Consider the following 25,684-nt stretch of genomic DNA (forward strand, 5'->3'; position numbering starts at 1 on the left):
CTTTTGGTTTGCTTGTTTTTTTTTTAACATTTAGTGTGTGTGTGTGTGTGTGTGTGTGTGTGTGTGTGTGTGTGTGTGTGTTAAGCAGGTGTTTCAGACAGTATACTTAGAAGGCATAATCTTTTGGGGTCATGTGCCAATGTCTATGTGATGAAATGTTTGATGCTCTGTGCATCTCCTGATTCCATCCTGCATGTGCACAAACATCAGGATGCATTGCCAAGAGCACCCCACAGCTTGTTGTTCTGGAAACAGGCTTTATTTTGTGGCATGGACCCAAGTCAGAACTTGTCTGGCTACAACATTGGGCTACTTTGCCACCTATCTCATAGACACCGAATCCATGGGAGGTGCCTCTTGGCAAAACTGTGTTGGGCTGTGGGCCTGTCTGGGGAGTCAGCCTAGGGTTATGAGGCTAGGAGAATGAACCAGTGTGGATGGCTGACCAAGTATGCACTCAGCTGTATGTGTCACATTGGTGAGGGTGTGTTCTTGGGCCGGAGGAAGGGCACAAGTGTTTGTCAAGAGGCAGCTGTGTGCTGAACCTTCTGCCACAACAAGTTGGCTTTTCAAGGACTCCAATCAGATCTTCACCTGGGGTTAGTCTCTGGGCTGAGTCCTGGGCTCTTGGATTCCTTTGGAGACACTGTAAGAGAAACTAAGGAGTACAAGAGGACCAGAGCAGTGGATTCCATCCTCCTTGACTTCCTCCTTGCTTTGTTCTGCAGACTAGAGTTTCATTTAAAGTTTAGCTTCCAAGTTTAAAAGCCATACAAAGCCATGGTCCCCAGGAGCAATTTAATTCTAAACCCTTCTCCATGACTGATTCTTAGCTCCTTTGCTAGCATCTTGGATTTAAGTTTCTCTTTTCTGTTCCTCAGTTTCCCTGTCTGTAGGATGAAGGCTTGGATAAAGAGTTTCGGCTTGTTCTCTGTGAGCCTGGGGCATGGAGAGGCTGTTAACTCCTTGAGCTATCCAAGTCTGTTTGGCCTGTAGACTGGCTGGGTCCAGGGACTCATCTGCTCTGCTTCATTGGCACCCAGAGCTCAGTTCCAGGCCTTGAACTGGTAGCGTGTCACACCACTTCTTCCCATTTCTTTTTTCCTCTAGGGTCTCATGCAGTGGCTGCTAAGCCCAGTTCAGCTGCCACTCACCGGCCAAGGCTTGGAGAACAGGAGAGAAAGAAGCGTGGCCTCACTTCCTCTCTAAGGATGGAACCCCACAGCCACGCAGGAAAGAGCCGGAAATCCACAAAATTTCGCTCAATTTCCCGTTCTCTGATCCTCTGTAATGCCAAGACCAGCGATGACAGCTCTAGCCCTGATGAGAAGTACACAGACCCTTTTGAAGCATCACTGTGCCAGGGCAAGGAGGGTTTCCTCCATTCCTCCATGCAGTTGGCAGACACATCGGAGGCTGGGCTCAGCAGCATTCCAGATCTTGCACTGGCCTCAGAGGAGGCTGTTCAATTCCAAGCAGCTGGGAGTGATCGAGGCAAACACTGCAGGAAGATATTCTTCATGAAGGTATGGCTAAGACTACATCTCTGACAGGGCCTATAGTTGATGTCTGATACCATGAGCTAGTCTTTGGATCCATTTAAGCAAAATCAGAAAAGCAAGGTTCTCATTTTGAACAGCAGCAAGGGAAAAGTTGAGGTAGGACTGCCTAGAGCTCACAGCAATGGGCTTGCTGGTGAATCAGCTACAGCCAACATTCTCCTCGGAGATATTTGGTGAGAGGGTGGTGTCATTTGGAGATAGACTGAGCCTAGATCCCTGGTGAAAAAATGCCAGCGGCAATAGCTCTCATCATCATACAAGTATCCCTGGGCACACCTACCCTTCATACCCAGAGAGGTAGGAACCTGGACACAGGAGAGGCCTTGGGAAAGCAGGCTAAAAAGCACGGATGGAAAGCTAGCTTCCAGAAGGCAACTCTGAGTGTTTTCTAGGTCTCTTCAGTCAATTTGAATGTTAAGTGTTTGGGGCTTGAGAATGTTATCTCCCTGTTAGATGGCTGTCCTTCTGTGATAGAAATCAAGGGGGTATAGGGCATTCAGGATAAAGATGTGTTGCAATTATTCCCTAAGGAGGGGCGTGATTTGGTTTTTGTGCCATCTATGGAAGGAGCGACATCTTAGGGCCCAAAAAATCCTGGACCTGGAGTCAGTGCTTCCCACACAAGATGGGTAGGACCCAAGGGGTTTCTCCCACAGTCTATTGCCAAGATCCTGAGGTGGTCACGCAATCAAGCAGCAGATAGAGAAGGCATTCTGCTGCCTTGGTGAGGTCTGTACTTTTGTATACATTGACTATCAGGAGGGAACTCATTTTTGAGTGCTTATCTAATATGCAGCATCAGGCCACTCTATGAAGCAGATAGAGACGGTTTCCCTAGTAACAGCTAGACACAAGCAGCATCCTTAAGGTCCTGCCCAGAGCAGGCTGTACCATCACTTTTGGAGTAACTCCCACTGAAGAACCTTGAACTCATAGAGTAGAAGACAAAGCCAGCATCTTGATGGGCTTCAGGCAAGCTGCCCAGGTTCTCAGCTTGCCATGAATGAGGAGAAATTTACTCCCCTGAGGGTTTGTTTGTATAGTGACAGGGTTTCATATATACCAGGCTGGCCTTGAATTTCCTATATAACTGAGGAAGAACATGAACTTCTCATTCTCCGGTCACCACTTCTTTAGTGATGAGATTGCAAGGGGTGCTATCACATCTTGTTTCTTCAGTGCTGGGGATCAAATCTAGATTTTCCTGTACAAGCACTTCACCAACTGAGCCTGGGATACACAACATTTTGTCTAAATGTGGGGGATGGGAGTAAGAAAGAAGGGAAGTATGTTGTGAGCATCAGGAAGTCTAGAACATGACAGGCGGGCAGTAAAGGGGAGAACAACAGGATGGGAAGCCAAGGTAGCAGCCAGGGTCATAAGCAGGGCTGTAGCAAAGTGATGGAGCTTTATTGTAAGGATGGGAGGCAGGGAAGGGACATGATCAGGTTGTTTTAATAGGAATACAGAGGGGCCTAGCAAACACTGATGGGGCCTTCTTGGAAGGCTACAGTGATAACCCAGGCCAGTAATGATGAAGTAGTCATGTAGGTCCCAGGAAATAGTGAGAGCAGGGACTCCAATGGGCCAGGCAAAGGTAGAAGGGCTTATTGATGGGGGATGAGGAGTGTGAAGACCATGAGAGGAGTCATTTCCAGCTGTACATTTGGCCAGAGCCACAGCTCAGAGAAGGGATGTGTAAGAGAGCAAAACCTCACGAGAGTGAGATGTGGGGCTGGAGTAAGATTAGGAAAAGCAGATTGGTCCCCTGAATGAGGCACCATTTTTTTTAGGCAGAAGATGCTGGGAAGGATTCTAGGTAGAGAAAACCGTTTAAGCAAAGAGATGGAGGAGAGGATGTTTGAGAGCTTGGGCCTTGTCCACTAGCACACATGGGCATGTCCAAGGCTCCATTGATGTACCTGTCCAGGTGAGGTATCTGTGGAAGGGAGGGAAATAAAAAAGAGACCAAAGATACTAGTAAAAATACAAACAAACAAAAATAAAAACATTTTCTTGCTTATCCTCATGTGCTGTATTCACCACTCTTATCTCCTTGACCTTCATCTCCCAAGATCCTAGGAGTGAGGCAATCATAGCTCATCCTTAATAGCATGAGGTGGGGGTGGGGCTCACTACTCTGATTGTCCAGGTTGGAATCAAATTTGCCCATATACTATGTGTCTGATGCTGGATGATTCACATTTTCCCTTTGCACCTCCATACTCTCATCTAAGAAATTGAGAATGCTAGTTGATAGAACATGCCTTAAATGGGTTTTTGAGATGACAAAACTAGGTGTTTGCATGAGAAAGTTTATCTGTGCTGATTTTGTGGATATAGCAATTGCTTGATAGATACCATCACTTCTGTTTTCAAGGATGAAAACTTCATTTCTCAGTAATTAATTCATGAATTCACTAGCGTTTATTCCAATGTGCCAGGCAACATGCAAGAGTTGTGGTTTTGTAGGTGCTACAGGGTAATGGGGCAGACCAGACCGTTGTAGTCCCCACTGTGGTCAGGGCAGAGTGTGGATATGGCAGAGACTTGAATTTGGAGAGCGGTATTCTAGAGGGGATGACTGTGGAAGCTGGGTGAGTAGGGTAGAAGTTGAGGACCATGAGGCGTGTGGATGAGACAGGGATCATGGGCTAAGCAGAGTCTGGGAAGAGTGTGGCAGGGTACAAGCTAGGGTGACCTGATAGCTCAGTCAGGTCTGAGTCAGGAGTGGAGAGAGATGCTGTCTGGCTGGGGGTTGGAGACAGGTGAGTCTTAAAGACCCATGAATGTGCTGCAAGCTAGTGAAGGTTTTGATGTTTGAGTCCCTCCTTTTTATCAAAGCTGTCTGCTCATGGAGGTCAAAGGCCATAGCTGGTCCCAATGCCCTTTGTGGAGGCCCTCAGAGCAACCCAGGCCACCAACTTCTTCCTTCCAGCAGGGACATTCTGGTCCCTGCCCTGGGCTACCTTCTTCCCCTCAACAGAAGCTTCCTGTACTCAGGCATGACTCAGTTGGCCCAGATGGGCTTCTCAGCTTCCAGCAGTGCCATGGTTACACTGATTTCAAAACATCTGTGACGTCAGCCCCTGCTCTAGAAATGCTTAATGTGAAACTCACAGAGAGGAAGTTGCATAAACAGCCAATTTGAAAAACGTTTTTAAAAAGAAAGTGTCATTAGAAGGTTGTGTGTGGCACACCCAGAACTGGGCTGATTCCTGCCCACAGATGTGCAAAGCCAGTGGGGATGGCTGGAGCACAATGAGATTGTGGATGAGCCTGTGTGGGGCACTGAGGCCCCAGTGGCCACCTGCTCCAGGGCCAGCTTTCCAAAAGAACCTTGGTTCATCAGACCAAGATCATTTACAGAAGGAAGTGAGTGGGTTTCCTTGACACTTCAGACTGGCTGTCTTTTTTCATGTAAAAACTGTTTACTTTTTTTCAATGCCTTCCTTCCTTCCTTCCTTCCTTCCTTCCTTCCTTCCTTCCTTCCTTCCTTCCTTCCTTCCTCTTTTTTTGAGTTATGTGGACAAAGATGTCCTTGAATTTTTTTGTCTTCCTGCCTTTTACCTCTGGGGCATACCCTACCAACCCAAATTAAGCAGTGGGGAGGATGGAACCCTGAGACTCCTCCATGCTAGACAAGCATTCTTACCAACTGAGCTATATTTCTAGCCTCAAAGAGTATTTTTTTTAAATGTCATTTGAGCAGAATATCACGGCCAAGAAAGAAAGCTAAACCAGAGGCCGGCAACGTGCCCCCGCCCCCTGTCTCTGTCTCTCTCTCTTCATTCCCCCCTTCAATCTTGGTTCCAGTCTCTACAAAAAGCTGCATTTTTACATGTTCTCAGCTATTATCTGGACTAAAGAAACCTGGGGGCTGGAGAGAAGGCTCAATGATCAAGAGCACTTATTCTTCTTCCAGAGGACCCAGGTTCAATTCCCAGCACATACACGGTGGCTCACAACCATTTGCAACTTCAGTTTGAGGGAATTTAACACCCCCTTTAGCTTTCATGGGCAACAGGCATGAATGTGGTACACAGACATACATGCAGGCAAAACACTATACCTTCAGGAGACGTATGTAGAGATGACAATTGTAAGCATAATAAACCCTGTCCCTTCTTCTAAACTGTTTATACTGTGTTCTTTTCTTTTCTTTTTTCCTTTCTTTTTTTTGTTTTTTGTTTTTTGTTTTTCAAGACAGGGTTTCTCTATGGCTTTGGAGACTGTCCTGGAACTCACTCTTGTAGACCAGGCTGGTCTCGAACTCATAGAAATCCACCTGCCTCTGCCTCCTGAGTGCTGGGAAAAAGGTGTGCACCACCACTACTCGGCTCATACTGTGTTCTTAGTGAACGGTTCCATGAAGGGCTGTTATAGCCTAGACAGACACTTCCTGGATAATAACTGCTCAGCTTTCTGTGGTATAACAGAATACCACAGACCAGATAAATTACAAAGAAAAGAAGGTTGTTGGAGATGGTCAAATTCACCTAATGTCAGAACTAAGGAGGTGGAGGCAGGAGAATTGTGTGTTGTTGGCATGGCTTATCCGTATCCCTCCCTTTATCTTAGACTTGTGCCCATACATTTTAAGGTATAGGTTACATAAGTAGTACACAATTATTTGCATTTGCCTATATTTTGTGTCATTTCAGGGGTGTTTATTAATTATTTTTATCAATAAAATAAATAAAAACACACTCTAAGCATTATAATCTTATTTAAACTAGTACTTCATGACAACATCCAAACAATACTAAGAATGTGGAGCACCCAGTTCCTTTGACAGTGCATTTCCAATCATATTGTTATAATTATTCCGTGAGTCAGTGTTCATCTGCATGGATACTCATGTTTATCCTTCCACCATTCTTCTCGTCTTCCTGTCTTTCTGTGTCTCACCAAGGAGGTCTTTTCTGCCTGAAACAGGCTTATCTTTAACAGGGGCAGGACCTAAGCTGAGAGCACAAATGATATCCACAAGCTAAATGTCTAAAATGTTAAGGTGAAAAGATTTGAAACGTATTCTGTCATTCCACTTTGACAAATAGGCCTCCATAAGAACCTGCAGGCCAGTTTCAGCTGAGGGCTTAGACTCCTCAGAGTTCTGCCCTAGTTGCTGGAAGGCCCATCTTGACTCATGGCTATCACCCTCTTTCTGACCTCCCCCACTGTCCATCATCATAAGGGGTAAGCAAGTGATCATCTGCAGTTCCTAGTCAGCGCCTCCTCCACCAAGCCCTGGTACCTCTCGTGCCTAGAGGTGGGCATACTTACGCTGTGATCCACTGTGGATGGCACACACCTCAGGGAGAGAGGGGATGGACACACAAGTGCTCCTGATGACATTCTAGGCCTTCATCCACATGTATTCCTCTCTTCCTCTCCAGCTAGATCGTAGCAGGTCACCATATTGTCTGGAAAACCTGCTTGCTCATTTGGTACTCTTGGGAGTTGGTCCTCTTAATTTTTAAGGTACTGCAGGACACAGACCCTGTTGAGACTGGGAACTGGTAAAGAGTAATTGCCCTATAAATGTTTATGGAGAGAACTATTTATGAATTGGCCACCCTTAAGACAGAGCATAGCCCCTTTCTAGAGCCAGCATGTGGGGTTACACTAGACATTCTTGTCAGCATCCTCTGGCTGGGATCTATAATCAGTGGCACTCAGATCGGGAGGAGGATAGCAGCTAGGAGGCCAGACACGTGTGAGTGTATGTGTGTGTGTGTGGGGGGGGCAGTTTCCTGCCCCTAGAGCTGCCCCCCTGGAAGGAAGTGAAACACTTTGATACAGTGTGGCACATCCTGCTTTTCTTTACAAATTTAAAATACTGGTTAGGCAAAGTCACCACTCATATACCATGACTCAGTGGTGGTGCAGTCAGCTCAACGTCTGCAACTCTGGCATGTGCTGTGGGTGCAGGGGGGTGAAGGCCTCCCCAGGCAGACCAGTCCCTTCAGTGCTCTGCCTCTGAGAAGCCCAGTCTGTGGCTTGAGGCCTAGGCTTTCTTGGCAAGCATGAAACCCTATACCCTGGCTGCTTGTCACTTCCTGCCACAGAAGAGCCACTTGTGGATACTGAGAGCAGCCACTGTGAGGGAAGCTTGTGTTTCTAGGACTCCCACGGAGCTGAGGGGTCCCCAGAGTATATGGGAGGACACAGAGGGAGACAAGGGTGGTCCGTGTGCAGGAAGTGGGGAGGGACAGCCCACAGGTATGATTCATGCCCACTTGCTGATGCTCACCCAAATTCTATGTGATTTCTAGTTGTTTCCAATGCTAGAAGACATTTGGAAATATTCCCTTAGAAGCTGGCTTCATTAGTTGGCATTTTGAATGTCATTGGTTTTGGCAAGACACCATTTGGCTAATAAAGAGTTTTGCCTGGGTAGAAGGAGAATAAAGGAACCTGGGATGAATCAGTGAAGCAGCCACCTTTCCAGCTACATTTCTGGTGTTCATCATTGTTCTTTCCATGTAGGTTACAGCCCATCTAGGCTTCTTCCCACTCCTGTACACAGTCCACTCCTCCTCTCCTTCAAGAGTTTGACTAAACTGCCACCTCTGTTGTACTGCCTCTGTGTGGAATAGTCATGAACCCAAGCCTGTCACCTGGAAGACCCAGTGTGTTAACCAATTTTCCAGGACTATATCAAAATACCCAAAGAGAATCAACTCAAAGGGCAAAAGGTTGATTTGGGTCCATGGATCCAGAGGTCCCAGCTCACAGTTGTTTCAGTTGCTCTTGGGCTCATGGTAGTGTTAGAGCATCCTGGTGGTGGAAGCCTGTAGTAGAAGAGTGTGCTCACCAATTAGCAGATGAAAAAAGGAGCAAGAGCAAGAGTGAGAGCCAGAGTCTGGGAGCTGGAGTCTTGCTTTGGCAACCATGTCCGGCCTTGTAAGCCCATTGAACTACAAATCAGCAAGTGAGTTCATCCATTGAGTTCCAGAACCCTTAGCTAACTGGGGACCAGTACAAGGATTGCAGGAGCAATAGTGCTTTCGTGGAACATCACCATGAAGCCTTCCTATCCCTCCCCTTACCATACACTCTAGTTTCTACTATCTCAGTTGTAGTTGCAACTAATACAAAATACTTACATGCATCCATGAAAGAATATGTTCTGGGTGCTGGCTGTAGGCATGAGGAATTCATTGATTTGTGCTTTATGAGCTGAGGAGAAAGTTTGAAGAATATTTAAGGCCTCATGGTGTTCTATCACTTACCTGAATGCATCATTTTTTAAAGCTTTTTTTTTAGTTTTTAAAGCTTTCTATTAAACCCTGAGCATAGCCAAATCAATATATAAAATGTATTCATACTCTAAAAAAGTATTCTATTACCTTTATACAAAGCATCAGGTTTAAGAAATAAACCTGGCCACTAACCAAGGTCCTGTGAGTGTCCCCACCCAATGCTATCCACTCCTGCTCCTCTCATGGGTGACACTACCCTTAGTTTAGAGTGTATTATTTCCCTGCTTATCTATATCCCTTGCCCTATCTATTTATTTACTTGAATTTAGCAGCTCTTCTTATTGTTGATTAATGTTTGTTTGATATTTTTGTCCTTTTACTTCTGACCTATGTCATGTTTCATGTGAGTTCCTTATAAATAGTTATGTCCTTTATTTTTCAGTATTGAAGACTAAACCCAGGATTAGCATATTCTGCAAAAGCACTCTATTTCAAAGCTACCCCCTCAGCCCCCTTTCCAGTTTTTATTTTGGGACAGGGTTTCCCTAAGTTTCACAAGCTAGTCTTGAACTCACTTTGTATCTCACCCGGGATTTGAACTTGCAATCCTCCTGCCTCAGCCTCTAGAGTAGTGGGAATAATTGACCTACCTGTCAGTCCCAGTTTAATTTTAAAAATTTGTATCCACTCTGATAATCTCTGTATTTATACCATTGACATTTAAAGTGATAATTTATATGTAAGAATCTCAGTAGGTTTTTTTTCTGTTTCTCCACTTGTTTTCTCTTGCTTTTTCTGTGTATTATTGCACACTGTTTTAGAGTCCCCTTTGGCTAATTTATGCTTTGATTTTATTTAATAGTAGTTGCTTCGTACCATACATGGCTTGTCAAACTACCTCTTAAAACTGACTTTTATCACTTTGATTACAACCTTGCTGATACTTATACCCTTAGTTAGGTCTCTATTGCTGAGATAAACAACGTATCCACAATCAACTTATTGCAGAAAGGGCTTATTTCACCTTACTGCTTTCAGTCAGGAAGGGAAGTCAGGGCAGGAACTCAAGGCAGGAACTGAGGCAGAGACCATAGAGGAATGCTGGTTACTAACTTACTCCTCCTGGCTTGCTCAGTTACCGTTTTCATACGTCCTAGGACCATCCACCCAAGGATAACACAGCCCACAGTGGGATGAGCCTTCTACCTCAATCATTAATTAGGAAAATGGCTCACAGATTTGCTGACAGACAGTTGATGATGAAGGCAATTCCTTAACTGAGGTTTCTTCTCGGATGTCTCCAGCTTGTGTCGAATTGACAAGAACTAGCTGGCACGGGTCACTTGATTCTACTAACTTTTATATCATCCTCCCAATAATTTCCTTTATGGCTTGAGCACCACATCAGAAGATATGCTGTTTGCTTTAAGCATAAATATAACTAAACTCACAGGTGAGAGAGAATCTATTCTGCTTGTTGCTGTTTTCACCCATGCCACCGTTCTCACTTCTTTTCTGAAGGTTCCAGCCCTTTTGCCATTTTCTTTCTATTTGGGAAGCTTTCTTTAGATAATCTTCAATTGTAAACTGACTTGAAATAAATTCTTTTTATTTTTGTCCATCTAAGATTTTTTAAAAATTTTTCATTTGTGCCTAAAGGGTGATGGGAGTTTGTTTGTTTGATTGAGACATGTGTTCTTGATATATAGACCTCCAACTCAGGGTAATCCTCCTGCCTCAGCCTCCTAAGTGCTGGGTTTATCTGGGAGGGTGGCTTTGACAGATATCAGATTTCTGGTTGACACTTATTTTCTGTGCTTAGAGTCTGGAGTATCTGTCCTGCCTTCTGTGTGTTCAGATGTGAACGTGTTTCTGTATAGATGTTGTATCATTTACCTCTATGTATTTTAAAAAGTTTGCCTTTGCCTCTGCCTCTGATATTTAGAAGTTTGATTGTGAGGTACCTTAATGTTAACTCTTTGGGCAGTTAATTCGTCCAGTTCTGGCATCTCTTGTGGCTGCTCTTTGAAAAAATCTCTTTAAACTTCTGTTGTAGTTTAAAGAAGTCTGTGCCCTACAACTTACCACTTTAACACCTTGACTATGTCTAACTTTTGTTTATTTCTGGGGAATTTGTAAAGATTGAAGAAGCATTTTGGTGGCAGTTGCTTTAAAGTCCTTGTTAGATAACCCCAATACCTGGCTCATCAAGGGATTTGCTCACCATCTTCTCTAAATACTGTGTTCTTGGTTCTAGATGCTATAAATTCCGACCTTTGGTTGCACCTTGGACACTTTGGTCATTCTGTTAGAGATGCTGCTCTTCTGTGTAGCACTCTGGCTAGGTGCAGCACCTATTTCTGGTCCTCTGTTGCAATGACACTGTAGTTTTGTTGTGCTTCTGTTCGCCTCTGTCTCATCCTTCTTGCACTACCAGACTGCTCACTCAGTCCCTGAAGGAATGGGAATGCCTGCTGGGACAGAGTGACCTCCCCTGGGTCTGGTGGGTGACAATTTGCTGCACAGGACTGAGGACAGGAGAAGCTGTAAGACCTATGTCTTTTCTGCTGTGCTTTTAGAGGGTAGGAAAATGAGTCCTCAGTAGCTTGGTAGCTTGCCTGCCTGCTGTGCTGCAGTGATAGGGTGGTGGAGGAGATGTCTTTATTGTCCTCAAAGCAGCATGTTAGACAGCCTGTGAAACCTGAGTCCATGTTCCATTCCAGGTACCCACAGTTTCCCCTTTCTCCTGGTGTTTATCAGCCAGAGAGAACTTGTTTTCTTGACTGCTTTCTTGTTTTTCCTGTTGGTAATTGTGGTTTGCAGGGCTCACAAGCCACTGAAATAGGGTACAGAATATAATGAGCTACAACTTGGAGAATTTACCAATGTATCCTTCAAGTCCTGAGGTCGCTAGGCAGTTTCTTCCGACTTTCAGATTCCCCTTATCATGTCTGTCGAGTCATTTGTGGAATCTGTAGCAGGGAGAGAAAAGAGCCTATGCTATCTTGTTCTGCAACTGGAGGTCTCAGGGCTTAGCTTTGAACATGGTATGAAATAAATTGGCAGTGAGTCCCCTTGGTAGACTTGCTTCTATCACTCCACACTCGGATCAGGTCAACCCTGCAACTGCATGCCGTTGCATGTGTTGGTTTTCACTGCTTTTCAACATTCGCATATCTGAACATCACACAACCAATCGATCCATTCTGCTGTGGACAGTGTTTGGAACATCACTCCTTTTTCAAACCAGAGATGGTACTCCTTCAGATCCTTGAACCTGACTCCTAGGACGTCTCTGCAATCTAGGTGGTGGGCATTAGAATGGGAATGTCTCTACATCTAGATACTGCCAAGTTAGTTTCTGAAATGATTGTGCCAACCTGCTCTTCCATTTGAAGCTGTAAATTTATTGCTTATTCTGTATCCTCTTCAGTTCTAAGCAAGTCTTTGTAGCTACAGAAAAAAATTATTATGAAGTTTATATGGAAATGCTAAGGGTCTGAGCTAGCTTAAATAGCTGAAAGGTAGGAGTCACTTTACACAGTCCCAAGACTCATTCATCACTGTAGGTTGAATCCACACTGTGGTGTAGGAGGAAAGACAGACACAGAGAAGACAGAACCCAGAAAGAATCTTTGTAAACATGCCCAGTTGACTTAGGACAGACACCCAAAGCAACACCATGTGGGAAAGCACAGAGCAGCTTAGCCCAAGTCCCACACAACACATAACAGAGAACCCGAAGTGAGCTTACACATAGACTGCAAAGCTGTAAACATCAGAAAGACTAGGAGAGATGACCCCAAAAACTACAGAGAAACCCTGTCTTGAAAAAAACCTACTAGGAGAAACACTAGAGGCAAGAATGAGGGGGAAGGGGTGTTGGCTGTTAAGGGCAACAGAATGTGTCTGTGTGATGGTGACCATGCTCATGATCTAACCATGACACTGTTCTGTCATCTTGCAGATGTTAACGCTGGGGGGAATGGTGTGAAAAAGCACACATCTCTCTACATTGTTTTCTTACAACTTTGTGTAAATCTGCAGAAACAAAATGTGAGTCAAAAGAACGAGTTCAAAATGGCATCCCACATGCCAGAAAGCATCATTTTGGAAACAACATTATTAAAAAGATATTATTTATGATTATATTAGGAAATAATTTACTGAGAGATATAGACATTCTTATTGAAAAGAAATTACAAAGCTTTACAGAATGGCATTAAATGAGGCCTGCTTAAGTAGTGAAGATGTTTGCATACCATGCTCATGAAAATGGAAAAGGTATTAGGTATCTATTCTTCCCCAAATTTATTGATGAATTTAACTAAGATGTCTTTAATTAAAAAATTTTTAAATTAGCAAAGTTTTATATATTATTACAGCATTTTAAAACAAAGTACTTTAGTAGATTTTTTTGACCCCTCACTTCCCCACCTCCCTGACCCTCTATTCTTCCGGTGACATCCCCAAGCCTCCTTTCTGTTTTCATGTCACATGTGTCCCCCGCCCCCCCTCCCAGCTCCTCTCTTTACCCTCTCTTGGTCTCCTTTCTGATGTATTAGGTGTTCTTCATTTATACCCATTCAGATATGTATGCATAGATGTGACATGCCAGGGCTTCATGGTTCATCCTGTCTGCAACTCTCTCAGCTTTCAGATCTGTCATTTTCATTTTCTATCTTTTCTTCCATCTGGGGAGTAGTCAGCCATTATCTCCATGGCTGCTTCTCAACCTTACCCTCTGCCTTCCCCTGGAGACAACAACATGAGATCTTTTGCTAGTATTCCCAGGCTCCATGAAAATTTATTTGAATTATATTTTGATTTATCTAGTGCTTTTAAGTAGGTCTCTTTTATACTCTCAAAAGTTGTTGTGGGCGTTACATTTAGTCATTTTCTTGTTCCAGCTTCTAACTTACTCTTTCCTCTATCTTTTGATCCAGTCTTCTGTGGTTTGTTCAGTTAGGTGTTCTAAGATTTTTATATGATTATTCCTTTCTCAAATTGTTTTTCTGAAACTTATTTTCTCATCATTTTTAGGCACACTCAATTTTTTATCAGAACACTTTTTTGATTTCTGCTGAAAGACCTTTGACAGTTAACTCAAGTATTTCTGTTATCTCAATGTTGAGATCTGTGAATCTTTTTTTTCTGCTCATTTTGAAATCTGTTTTGGTTTGGGTATAATGGGTGATTTTCAATCAAATACTGGATGCTGCTTTAAATGTTACAGCTCTTGAATCTTATTTAAAATTTCTGTTATAGTTGTTTTTATTTGATATTCTTCTTTAGTCTGTAGATTATTTCATAATTTCCCAATATTAAATAATTCTTTGGATCCTTGGATAGAGTTGACTACTATTTTTGTTTATGTGTTCATGTGTGAGATTGTTTCCACATAGTGTTTCTTATTCTAGTTCCATCATGTGCACCTCATGATGATACCAGACGTTCTTTGTTCTTTTCTCTCATTGTTTTTCATCCTTTCCATGTATTGAAGTTTTCTAGCTTTGTATGTTTTTGTCTATGACAAATACCCAGGAGAAGCAGTTTAAAGAGTAGATACTTATTCTATCTCATGGTTTCAGGGGTTTCCATCCAATGTCAGTGGATGCCATTTGTTATTGTGCCTGCCATAAACTTGAGCATCTAAGGGGGAGCATGTGATGGGTCAAAGCTGTTTACCTCATGGCAACTAGGAAGCAGAATGAGAGGGGGAGAAGCAGGAGACAAGGTACATCTTTCTGGGTCACACATCTAAGTAACCTATTTCTTCCAGCTAGTCTCACTCCTCCAAGTAACATGCTATGAACCCATCAATGGATTGTCCACTGATGATGTAGAGGCCTCAGCATCCAATCACCTTTCAGTGACTGGATCCACCAATTGTGGATCAAAATTTCAACATGTATTTGTTGTTTATTTTATTTTACTTTTTAAAGGGATATTTCATATCCAAGCCACAACAAATCTCATAAAATATGTGATGTGGTCCTTAGTTACCACAGTCTCAAATTACTTATTTCTGTAATGATCTGTAACACTTACAGTTTATGCCATCTGGAACTAGTGTTTTCCTTGTGGGAAGACTTACTATTCAACTTATTTCATTTTTACAAGGCCATGAAGATTTCCTAATTTTTCTGGGGTTGATTTTGGTAAAGCATGTTTTCTCATAATTTCCCAGTTTCACCTGATTGCTTAAGTGTATCTTATGTCTCTTTGCCATCTTTTGACTCTTGAGACAGCATCTATAACTATGTTCCTTTATGTCATTTATGTTCTCTGTCTCTCCCCGCCCCAGGTCCTCTTCTGGAGCAGCACCAGAATTTTAAAAACTTTGCATACTTTGAACAAACTTTTAATTTGTTCAGCATCCTTATTGTACGCTCATCATTATTTTAGAAGTTCCTTATGATCTGCCCTATTCAGTGTGCTTGATGATTATCTCATTATTTTCATCTTTTCTTTTTAATACAAACACTGAAGATAGTAACTGTTTCTACATATAGTGCTGTATCTTTAGTCACATCCCAGAAGCTTTGCTAAGTATGCTTTCTTGTCTGTTTTGTACTAAATGCCTCAGATTTCCAATGTGCTTTCCTCTAAGAGTCACAAATTCCTTAAAGGATGCTTCTTAATTTCCAGATGCACAAGTATTTTTCAGTTACCTTCAAAAATGCATTTAAACTGCTTTTGAAATGACTACATATTCACAGGAAGTTGCAAAGATAACACGAAGAGGTCCTGACTCCCCACAAGTTTTCTACAACAGCACATAGTACAACATGGAAACTGCAAATTTGGGGCTGGAGAGATGGCTAGGCCATGAAGAGTATGTATTGCTCTTTCAGAGGACTCACAGCCTCCTGTATATCCAGCTCTAGGGGGATCTAATGTCTCTGGCCTCCAAGAGTGCCTGCATTTATGTGCACATATTCATGCACATATACACAATTTAAAATAATAACAATGAACTTTTTTTAAAAGTGGCAAAGTTGATATCACTACAGTACATGTGTAGTTCTGTGTAGTTTTTAATATACCCATAGTCACTACATCAGCCAAGTACAGAAGTGATGTATTACCAAGAAAAGCCTCCCCAGTGCTACCCCACCTTTCACAGCCTTAACTACCCAAGCAATAATCATTTCCTTTCTCTCCATTTATTTGTGGTGTTGTCAGTGTGACATCTCGGTTCTTTTTTATTATCTAAAATGGTTTGATGGTCCTGTTTATGGTTATTTGCCGAAGCATTTTTGTGTGTGTTTAAAAAGACACTGTTCTGCAGTTACCCTAATAATTTCTGCCTATTTTGATCTATCAGATTCTTAAGGTTTGAATAAGAATGTCCTCATAGACTCTGGCACTTGAATACTTGGTCCCCAGTTGGTGGTGCTGTTTGGGCAGGCGTAGGAGGAAGTGAGTCACTGGGGTTGGACCTGGAGGTTTCAAAGTCTGGAACCATTCCCAGTTCACTCTCTGCTTCCAGCTTGTGGTTCAAGATGTCAGCCCCCAGCATCTTGCTCCAGCCTGCTGCCTGCTGCCATGCTTCCTCGCCATGATGGACCCTTATCTTTCTGGAACCAGGAGCTCAAACAAACCTTTCCTTCTCTAAGTTGTCTTGGCCATGTTGTTTTATCACAGCACCAAAAAAATAACTAATACATAGGGTTAAATGTATCACATTCTATATTCTTTTTAGTTGTGTCAGCAATTTGTGAGGCTGTACTATGGGGGTGAGCACATTCAGAATTAATATATTTATTTTGTTATTTAAATATGTTATTATTTAGCAGATCAATCACTATTAATTTTTTAAATAAATAATCAGCTTAACTGGGGATGGAGAGATGGTTCATGGGTTAAGAGCATTTTCTGCTCTTACAGAGGACCTGGCTTAGGTTTCTGTTGCTATGAAGAGACATCATGATGATGGCAACTCTTATAAAGAAAAAAACATTTAATTGGGGTGAGTCACTTACAGTTTCAGATGTTCAGCCATTTATCACCATGGTGGGAGCATGGCAGCATGTAGAAAATCATGGTGCTCATGGAGTAGCTGAAAGTCCTACATGGTATAGGCAACAGGGAGTTGGCTGACACATTGGCAGTATCCTGAGCATAGGAAATCTCAAAACCTGCCCCCACAGTGACACACTTCCTATAACAAGGCCACACCCACTCCAAAAAAGCCACACTTCCTAATAGTGCCATTCCCTATGAGATTATTGGGGCCAATTACATTCAAACTACCACAGAACCCAAGTTCAATTCCCAGCACCCCTGTGGAAACTCACATCCATCTGAAACTGTAGTTCCAGGGGATCCAGCATCTCTTCTGACCTCTGTGGGCAAGTGGCACATTCTAGGTGCACATACATACAGGAAAAACAGCCACACATAATATAAAAATAAATCTTTTTTTCTATTAAGTGCACTAGTTTTATTTTGCTTTGCATTTATTTCTTTTTTGTTAAAGTTTTATTTTATTTTTAATTTCATATATGTATAATGTACTAACACCAATTCCCCACAAATCCTTCCATATCTCCCACCCCCTCTAAAATTTGGCCCCCGTTTCTTCAATTATTTGCATTTAATTATTCATTATATATACATGCATATAAGTGAATTAACATATAAGCACAGGTCTGTTTAGTGTTGCTTGTGTGTACATGTTTTTAGGCACCCATATATTAATCTAATTTTTGTTCATTTTTGTACTCGTACCACCCCACAGACATAAGTACACACACATATGGTTTTTAATGACTTGTTTCCTGTTGTTTGTCTTACACAGTTCCTACTGAGAAGTGAGTTAATTATTTCCTGTTAGAAGATAGTTTCTCATTTCTCTTAGCCAGCTGCTCCAAACAACTAATTTATTTGTGTGTATGTGGTTTATGTTTGGGTGGTGTTTGCAGATTCATGTGCATATGGAGGCCAGAGGAAGATGTCAAGTTTCTGTTTCTTCACTCCCTGACATACATACATGCATACATACATACATACATACATACATACATACATACATAGATACATATCTGTACTTTCAGTGACCAATTCAGGGATCTTAGAATGCATCATCTGTGAATAATTGTGGAACACCCAGAAATTGATGAATTTTATTGTATATAGAGAGACCTTTTTGACCAGCCTTTACACCTGTCATTTTTGCTAAAATTTTTAACCTGGCTTCTTTTGTACCAAGATTGATTGCTTATCCTTTGCTCTCCTCTCTCTCTCTCTCTCTCTCTCTCTCTCTCTCTCTCTCTCAATATATATATATATATATATTTATATATAATATATATATTATTTATGGCTAGGTAGGGTGTTTTGCCAGCACGTATTGTCTATATATCACTTTATCATTTGTGTGCTTGGTGCTGGCAGAGGCCAGAAGAGGAGAATATTGGATTTCTTGGAACTGAAGTTACAGACAGTTTTGAGCTGCCATGTGGGCACTGGAAATTAAACCTTGGTTCTCTGCAAAAGCAGCCAATGATCTTAATTGCTGAGTCACCTCTCCAGGGCCCCAACCATTGTATTCTTTTTATACAGGGTCTCTCACAGAGCATGGAGCTAGACTGGTGGCCATGAAGCCCCTAGCAATCCATCTATCCCCACCCCTCCCCCAAATGCTGAGAATACAGGTGTACACATGACCATGCCTGGCATTTCACTTTAGCTCTAGGATGCAAACTAAGTCCTCATGTTTGTCCAGCAAGTATTCTTACCCACTGAGCCAACTCCATAGCTCCTGCCCACTGCTTTTAAGAACTACATATGTTTGTTTTTGTTTTTAATTTTCCTCAATTTTTTGTTATGCTTTAATTTCCATTTATTTTACTTAGGATTTGTTGAGTTTGATGTGTTTGTGGTTTAATGTCTTTCAGATGCTGTCATGTGAAGTACTAGATGAACTGATAGATGGATAGATAGATAGATAGATAGATAGATAGATAGATAGATAGATAGATAGATGATAGAAGACAGGCAGACAGATGATTTGGGTTCCTTCATTCTGGAAATTTGCTAAGTGGGTAGGCTTCTCACTGTCTAGCATGCTGTTTTAAGTTCTCATTCGTACTTTCCACATCTTTGTGTTGCCATCTGGGTATTTTTCAAACCTGTGTCCCAGCTCTTTTGTCTTCCCTTTAGTGCTGTTTAAATACCCTCTTCAGTTTGTTTACTTCTGGATATTAATTTATTTTTTTGAGCCTGCTGATTTTCAGTTTCTGCTCTGAATTTTCAATCACTTCCTTAAAGTCTTTAAAACATGAAGTGTGTTGCTTTTGCAGTCTGTGTAGGTATACATGGCTTTCACATGTGTGGTTCTTGCGGTTTTCTCAGATCAGGCCATGTTGCAGTGAGTTTTATTTTTACTTGCCTGTTTTCTCTGACGACTCCTCTGTCCCACCACTTTCTCCATGGGTGTTTGGGGGGCCCCAGGCAATGCTGGTTCTTCCACAGAAGATTCAAATTTCTCCTGTGGGGTAGTTGGGGCATCTTTAGGCTGGAGCAGAATCAACCAAGTTCTTGTCTGGAGGGTTGTAAGGCATCATGTGGCATCAGTTAAGGCTCTGGCTCCTACTCATGCTTCCTGGTAGTTGTCAGTTCTCAGGGGATTCCCCCTTCCCTCTGGGCTATATCTGGACTATAATTTCCTTTCATTTCCTCGGGGGTGGCATGGATTCACTTTAGTTTATACTTAAAATAAGGAGACAATCCTTTGAATAGTCCTCTTGATGCAAAGAGAATGTCCAGTTAAGCTCTGGCCTTAGGAAGAAACTGAGATTGCTCTGTGCATCCCATAAGGCTACAAACAGCAAAATCCAAATTCAGTCACTGAGCAGATGATCTCTGAACCACAGCAGATTCTGGGCTCTGCTTATTTCTCAAAAAGCTATTGCTCAGACTTTAATGTAGCCATCGGCCTCTGGCTATGCCTGATAAGGATGCTTTTTCATTGGTAAGTTCCCATCCCACTAAGACAGTTACTTGTTTTCCCACTGAAGGATCACAGTAGGTGGTCACCACAGCAGGGAAAGCTCGATCCTCCCTTGTCCTTGGAAGCCACACCTACCAGTGTTTCCTGTTTTACAGGTGTGGTAATGAACATCCTTGTATAAACATCTGTATGTGTTTTATACAATTATTTCCTATAATAAAATTGGGGAATATGAAGATACAGAGTTGAGAACCAATTGGGATGTGGGTTGGTATTCCTTGGAGACTGGATACTAGGGTTTTTGATGGCCATCACAGGTGCTGTTATAATTTGTTCAGCTCTCTGAAACTCTCTCTGTCTCTCTGTCTCTGTCTCTGTCTCTGTCTCTCTCTCTCTCTCTCTCTCTCTCTCTCTCTCTCTCTCTCTCTCTCTGTGTGTGTGTGTGTGTGTGTGTGTGTGTGTATTAGATAGGATAGGATCTTGCTATGCAATACAGGCTAACCTTGAACTCACAGGTGGTTTAAAAACTATCTGCCTCAGACTCCTGGGTTCTAGGACTGCGGCACATATCAGCATTCTGACTCTTTGAGTGGTTTTATAATACAGCTCATATAACATGTAATTAAGTGTATAATATTTTGTGGTCTCATCATGTCTATAGAACTGCACAACCATCCCTCTCAACTTTAAAACCATTTGCCACCTCAAAAGAAACTCCACAGGCTTTAGCAATTCCCCAGAGCCCACACCTGTGTCCCATCCATTCCTGTTCCCCATAGGACCATGAGCTTCAGAGACTGTGATACCACTCCATTCCCATCAGCATAGCTCTGGGTCATGCATATGTGATATTTTCCACTGGCTTATTTTGATTATTGGGACACTTTCCAGTCATCCGTGTTGCAGATTGTATTAGCCCTTTATTACTTCTAATCAGTATACAGTATTATAATTTATGAATATACCACATTCCAGCCACCTATCTATCATTTACTCAACACTGAATATTCTTCTATGTTTGGATAGTATGAATAATCCCTCTTTGAACATTGTGTAAGGTTTTTTTTTTTTTTAAACATGGGTGTGTGTTTTCAACTGTCTTGAATATATACCTAAGAGTGTAATTGTTGGATGATACTGTATTAACTTTTTTGACAAATTGTGCTGGGTGTGGTGGTACATGCTTTTAATCCCAGCATCTGGGAAGCAGAGGCAGGTGGATCTCTATGAGTTAGAGGCCAGTCTGGTCTACATAGTGAGTTCTAGGATTTTCAAAAGAGACCATGTCTTGAAAATTCACAACAAAGCAATTATTTTTTGGTCAAATCTTCAACCTATTTTCCATAACAGTTTCAGTGCTTTACATTTATATGTGTGTATTTCACATATATGTAGATTCATGTGGGTGGGTGGGTGGGTGCAAGCTCACCTATTTGCAAATTCATGTGCAGACTACAGGTCAGCTTAGGGTATCATTTCTCAGGTGTCATCTATCTTATTTTTTATGCATTCAAAAATATTTTAGTATACAAGTGAGACAACTGTCGGGTAGATATGAAGAGGTTAATGGAGCTTCCCCCAGTTATTTTAAAGCTGGAATATATTTGAAGAATTTATTCATTCCATTTTCATTCCCAATACCATGACATTGATAGGATATTAATGCAGATGGATGAAGGCTAGAAGCCCATACCATCTGCCTGATTTTTACATCACTTCCATAACACAAATAGGTAAGTTTTTCATCACTTTTAACAGACAGGCCCAGTGGTGGTAATACAATGTAATCCACCAATGTAGTTGAACTCATCTTTTGAGCACTTTCTTTTCTTTTATTATAAAATTGTTTTATTATGATGAACTCTAAAATGACAATATCACACAACTAGATTAGCTGTGTTGGCCACTCAAAGACGTGTCCAGCTCCCAACTCTGTGCATCTCAGGAAACAGCTAGAAGAGCCATTCTGAAGTTGTGGTACTTGGATTAGAGTGTCATATTTTCACTATCAATTGCATCTTTATACACTTACTCATCACCTGACATCCATGTCTCCCAAAATGATAGAGTTGAAACTATTAAAAAATTGTAGCATGAATAATAAAAACCCAGGGACAGATATTAGATTTCAAGCTGAAGATCAGAGAAGCAAAACAGCCAATAGCTCTTAACCTCTACCAAGGCTGGTGGAGGGATCCCGTCCTTACCATGTCTGTAGACTAATTGCCAGGGTACTGAATATTGAATGCCCTGCTCTTAGGTGTGAGTTCCGTTTCTCTTTTAGACTGATTCACTCTCATATTTCCCTGGGTGGCCTTGAACTCACAGAGATTCATCTGCCTCTGTCTCCTGAGTCCTGGGATTAAAGGTGTGTATCAACACTGCCCAGTTTCTATGGCTGTGGCTAGCTTTGCATTCTGACCTTCAGTGGCTTTATTAGATCATAAACAACACAACACCATAAAAATTAGCTTTATATCTTCTTCTACAACTCTGTGTCCTTTTGCATGTATTCTGCCCTTCTCTTTCACCTAATAGCACCCTTCCTTGATTCCCCTTTCTAAATAGTTACCTTGTGTGTATGGTGTGAGAAGAGTCCAACTCATGTTCTTGTTTGTGGAAATGTGTCTGTCCTGGTATGGTTTGTTAGAAATACTCTTTTCAGGGTATCAGAAACCATTGTAGTAGGCTGATCTGGCCCAGGACCTTGAACTGACAGGAGTGAGAATGGTGTGCTGGGGAGACTTGAGGAGGTGGAATTAGAAGGACATAGTGACAGTGGTCATGCTGTGGATGAGGGGAGCGGACATCACAGGGAAGTCCTGGCAGTGATTGTTCCTTCCCCTTGAGACTAGCAGATAAACAACATCATCCATATGACCAGGTAGCTGCTCCAGAACCAGTCTGATGGAGCCTGCTCATGTATCCTTGTGACTCACAGATCAATGCCTGTTGCTGTAATGTCAACCCAACCACAGGAAATGGACCTTGCTGGACATAGTTGGGTTATACTGTGTGGTTCCCTCAGAGACAGTGGTCACAGCAACTCTGTTCAAAAGAAAGCAGGAAAGTTTCCATTGAGAAGGCATGCATCCAGCAAGCTTCAGAGGGTCAAGTTTGTCACCGATGCCAGCTAGCAATCTACATGCAAAATGAGCTCTCCCAGTGGAGCAATGGGAGTTTAGCTCTGGAATAATTTTGCTCCCAAATCCCTCAGTATCATTCTCTGTTCATCCTCTCATTCCATGAGGACTATGCACCTTTCCATTTATAGAGCTGGCTATTTGTGCCTAGCAGCAATATGACTGATCTTAATGTTGGCAATGTGAAGAGCTTGCTGGACAGTGAACCCCAAGGCCATCTGGTCCCGCTGGGACCAGTTGGTGCAGAGATGGATGTCTAGGTAATGGTGGGGTGTATTGCCCACAGAATGGCTTCCATTGCCGAAGTCTCTGATGAGAACAAGAGGAAATGTGTTCTAACGACGATGTTAGCCCTTTGACAGCAGTGACAAAGCCCCAGCATGGAGAGAAGCCCCACCTTGGGAGCAGGAACAGAAGTGTTCTGTTCTGTGTACTGCAGAGGGAAGCCTCCGTGGACTTGCCTCTCAAGGCTCCCACAGAGACTCCTTTGATGAGAAGCTGCCCCACCCAGGACATGCTTGTCCAGAGTGGCCGGGCTCCCCCGGGAGCCAAGGGAAGCAGTCTGAGGCCTGTGAATCATTTTCTGATCTGCCATCATTTCAGAAAGGGAAGCAGCCTGGAGACTTCAAACATAGTCCTCAGCTGCATTCGAAAGTGCAGAGAGGGCAGTGGTGGTGAGGGATGGCTGTATACCTCTCAGCTGACAGAAAAGGAAACTGAGCCTGAGCAATAGCACAAGTTTAGAGTCATGGAGAAGCCAATACTGCTGGTCTCACCACCCTATCTTCCATCTTGTCACTCATTTCTGGTGAAGAGGTCACCAAGTTTAACATCTTAAAAAGAACATAAGAAATTTATTTACGTAATGTGTGTGGGTGTTTTGCCTGCATATATATCAGTGCACCATGTGCGTGTATGCATCATGGAAGACAGAGGTAAGCATAGAATCCCCTGGAACTGGAGCTACAGATGGTTTGCTAGCTGCCATGAGGATGCTTGGTATTATACTTTTTATATCATTATAGTCAGACTATAATAAAATATTTTAAAACCTATAGATAACACATGGATAGTTATACTAAAAACCTCTTTTAAATGTGATTTTAAAAGAACTTTAGCATGTCTTGTCTTGCATGTATCCCATTTACTTCCACATTATTAAACATCTGGAAGTGGGAATATGCAGTCTGAATACTTGTCTCAAAGGTGCTTCAAGAAGAAGGGTCACCCTTGGTCCTGCCTCAACGAGATGATGGGACAGACTTAGTAGACTTCCTAGGGGAGACCTTGCCCTCTCCATGGAGCAGATGGGAGGTGGGGAAGGGAGTGGAGGGAGAGGAAACTGGGATTGAAATATAAAAAATAAATTAATTTTAATAATTAAAAATAAAGTAATTTAGTGAAGTGAAATTAGGATGTAAAAGAATTATAAATAATAAAGATAAAATTTATAAAATTTCAAAACAAGCAATAAAGACCCAGCTATCTAATGAAAAAAAAGAGTAAGAGTCACCCTTGGACAAGTAGACCAATTAGTTGCTTGTTTAGCAGGCTGTAAAGGTCCCAAGGCCACATTTAATTACTACTTCTGTTGTCTCACTGGAGTGCATGCAATTCGGATGGTACTGGAGAGAAGTTAGAGTCAGGACACGCCCTCTCCCCACTCCTGTCCTTAAGAAGCATCTCCTTCAGCAGAGATAAGAAGGGAGGGATTTGGTCCTTCCTCAAGTGATGTGACAGACTTTGTTGATTCCCCATGAGAGGCCTCACCCTCCCAGAGGTGTGGATGTGGGGTGGGGAGAACGTGGAGGGAGTGGGAGGATGGGAGGGAGAGGGAATTGGGGTTGGTGTGTAAAATAAGATTGTTTTAAAAATAAAAAGAAAAATACCGTTAAAAAAAAAAAGAAAGAAGTATCTTTTGGATATTAGGCTGGATATTCCAGTATGCTCAAAGAAGTAGATCATATACTTAACTTTGAAAATCAGAGCCTCAAGAATTCAACTATATCAACTGCCTCCTGCATTTAACCAGCTTTTGTAGCTTGTAAAGAATTTTCTGGGTTAGCACAGCTAAAGATGCCTAATTTTGTTCCGGCTAACACAGCGCCATCTGTTGCTAAAAAGAAAAATGACTGCCTAGGAGTCTGCCTGGACTTCTCTCTGACTTACACAGGAAGTAAAAGGGAATTGATTTGTGGTTTCTTGCCTGAGTTCTTGTGCCAGACTGGATATAGTTTAGTTTGGAGAGGCTGTTAGTAGACTTCTGGATCCAGACTGCTTACAGAGTTCACCTGGTTAATTCTGCTACTGGGCAGAAATTTCTTTCAAAACTCAAAAGGAATATACCCCTTGGAAGAAATGATTGTCCAAGCAGTTGTCATGGAAGGTGCCTAACTGTACTCTGGAAGCCATGAGAAGTTGTTGTGTGTCATAGTGCAGGTGGGATTGGATTCATGGGATGTCACTAGCCTGCCATCAATGAGACCTGAAACCAGCAAGACAATGCCTGCAGTGTCTTCAGTGCTGGCCTGCTAGTGGTGATGAGGCCAGCTGAGACCTGGTGAGGCCTGATGAGGGCTGGTGAGGCCTGGTGAGGGCTGGTGAGGGCTGGTAAGGCCAGAAGGAAATACCCAGTGAGAAGCACAGCAGAGGGGATTCTCTCTGTTCTCTGGCCACACACCAGAGGCTGGGTATTGTACCCACTAGGCACATGCAGTTAACCAACCCCTGCTATCCCTGCCTTGTCACAAAGGTAGTCATGTCAGATAGACTAGGAGTCTCCAGGACACTGCAGCAGTAAGTGCCTGCCCC

At 42.5% G+C, this 25,684-nt stretch overlaps 1 protein-coding gene across 1 annotated transcript in view; it reads left to right on the forward strand.

Annotated features, from left to right (window-relative positions):
- Window positions 1-25,684, forward strand: part of Il16 (interleukin 16) — an 83,829-nt gene that overhangs the window by 8,256 nt on the left and 49,889 nt on the right. Inside the window, exon 2 of the mRNA XM_027407558.2 lies at window positions 1,111-1,526. Coding sequence (XP_027263359.2) covers window positions 1,111-1,526 — 416 coding nt within the window. The remainder of the gene's footprint in view (window positions 1-1,110; window positions 1,527-25,684) is intronic.

This window comes from Cricetulus griseus, chromosome 3 (assembly GCF_003668045.3).
Source record: "Cricetulus griseus strain 17A/GY chromosome 3, alternate assembly CriGri-PICRH-1.0, whole genome shotgun sequence".
Classification (NCBI taxonomy): Eukaryota; Metazoa; Chordata; class Mammalia; order Rodentia; family Cricetidae; genus Cricetulus; species Cricetulus griseus.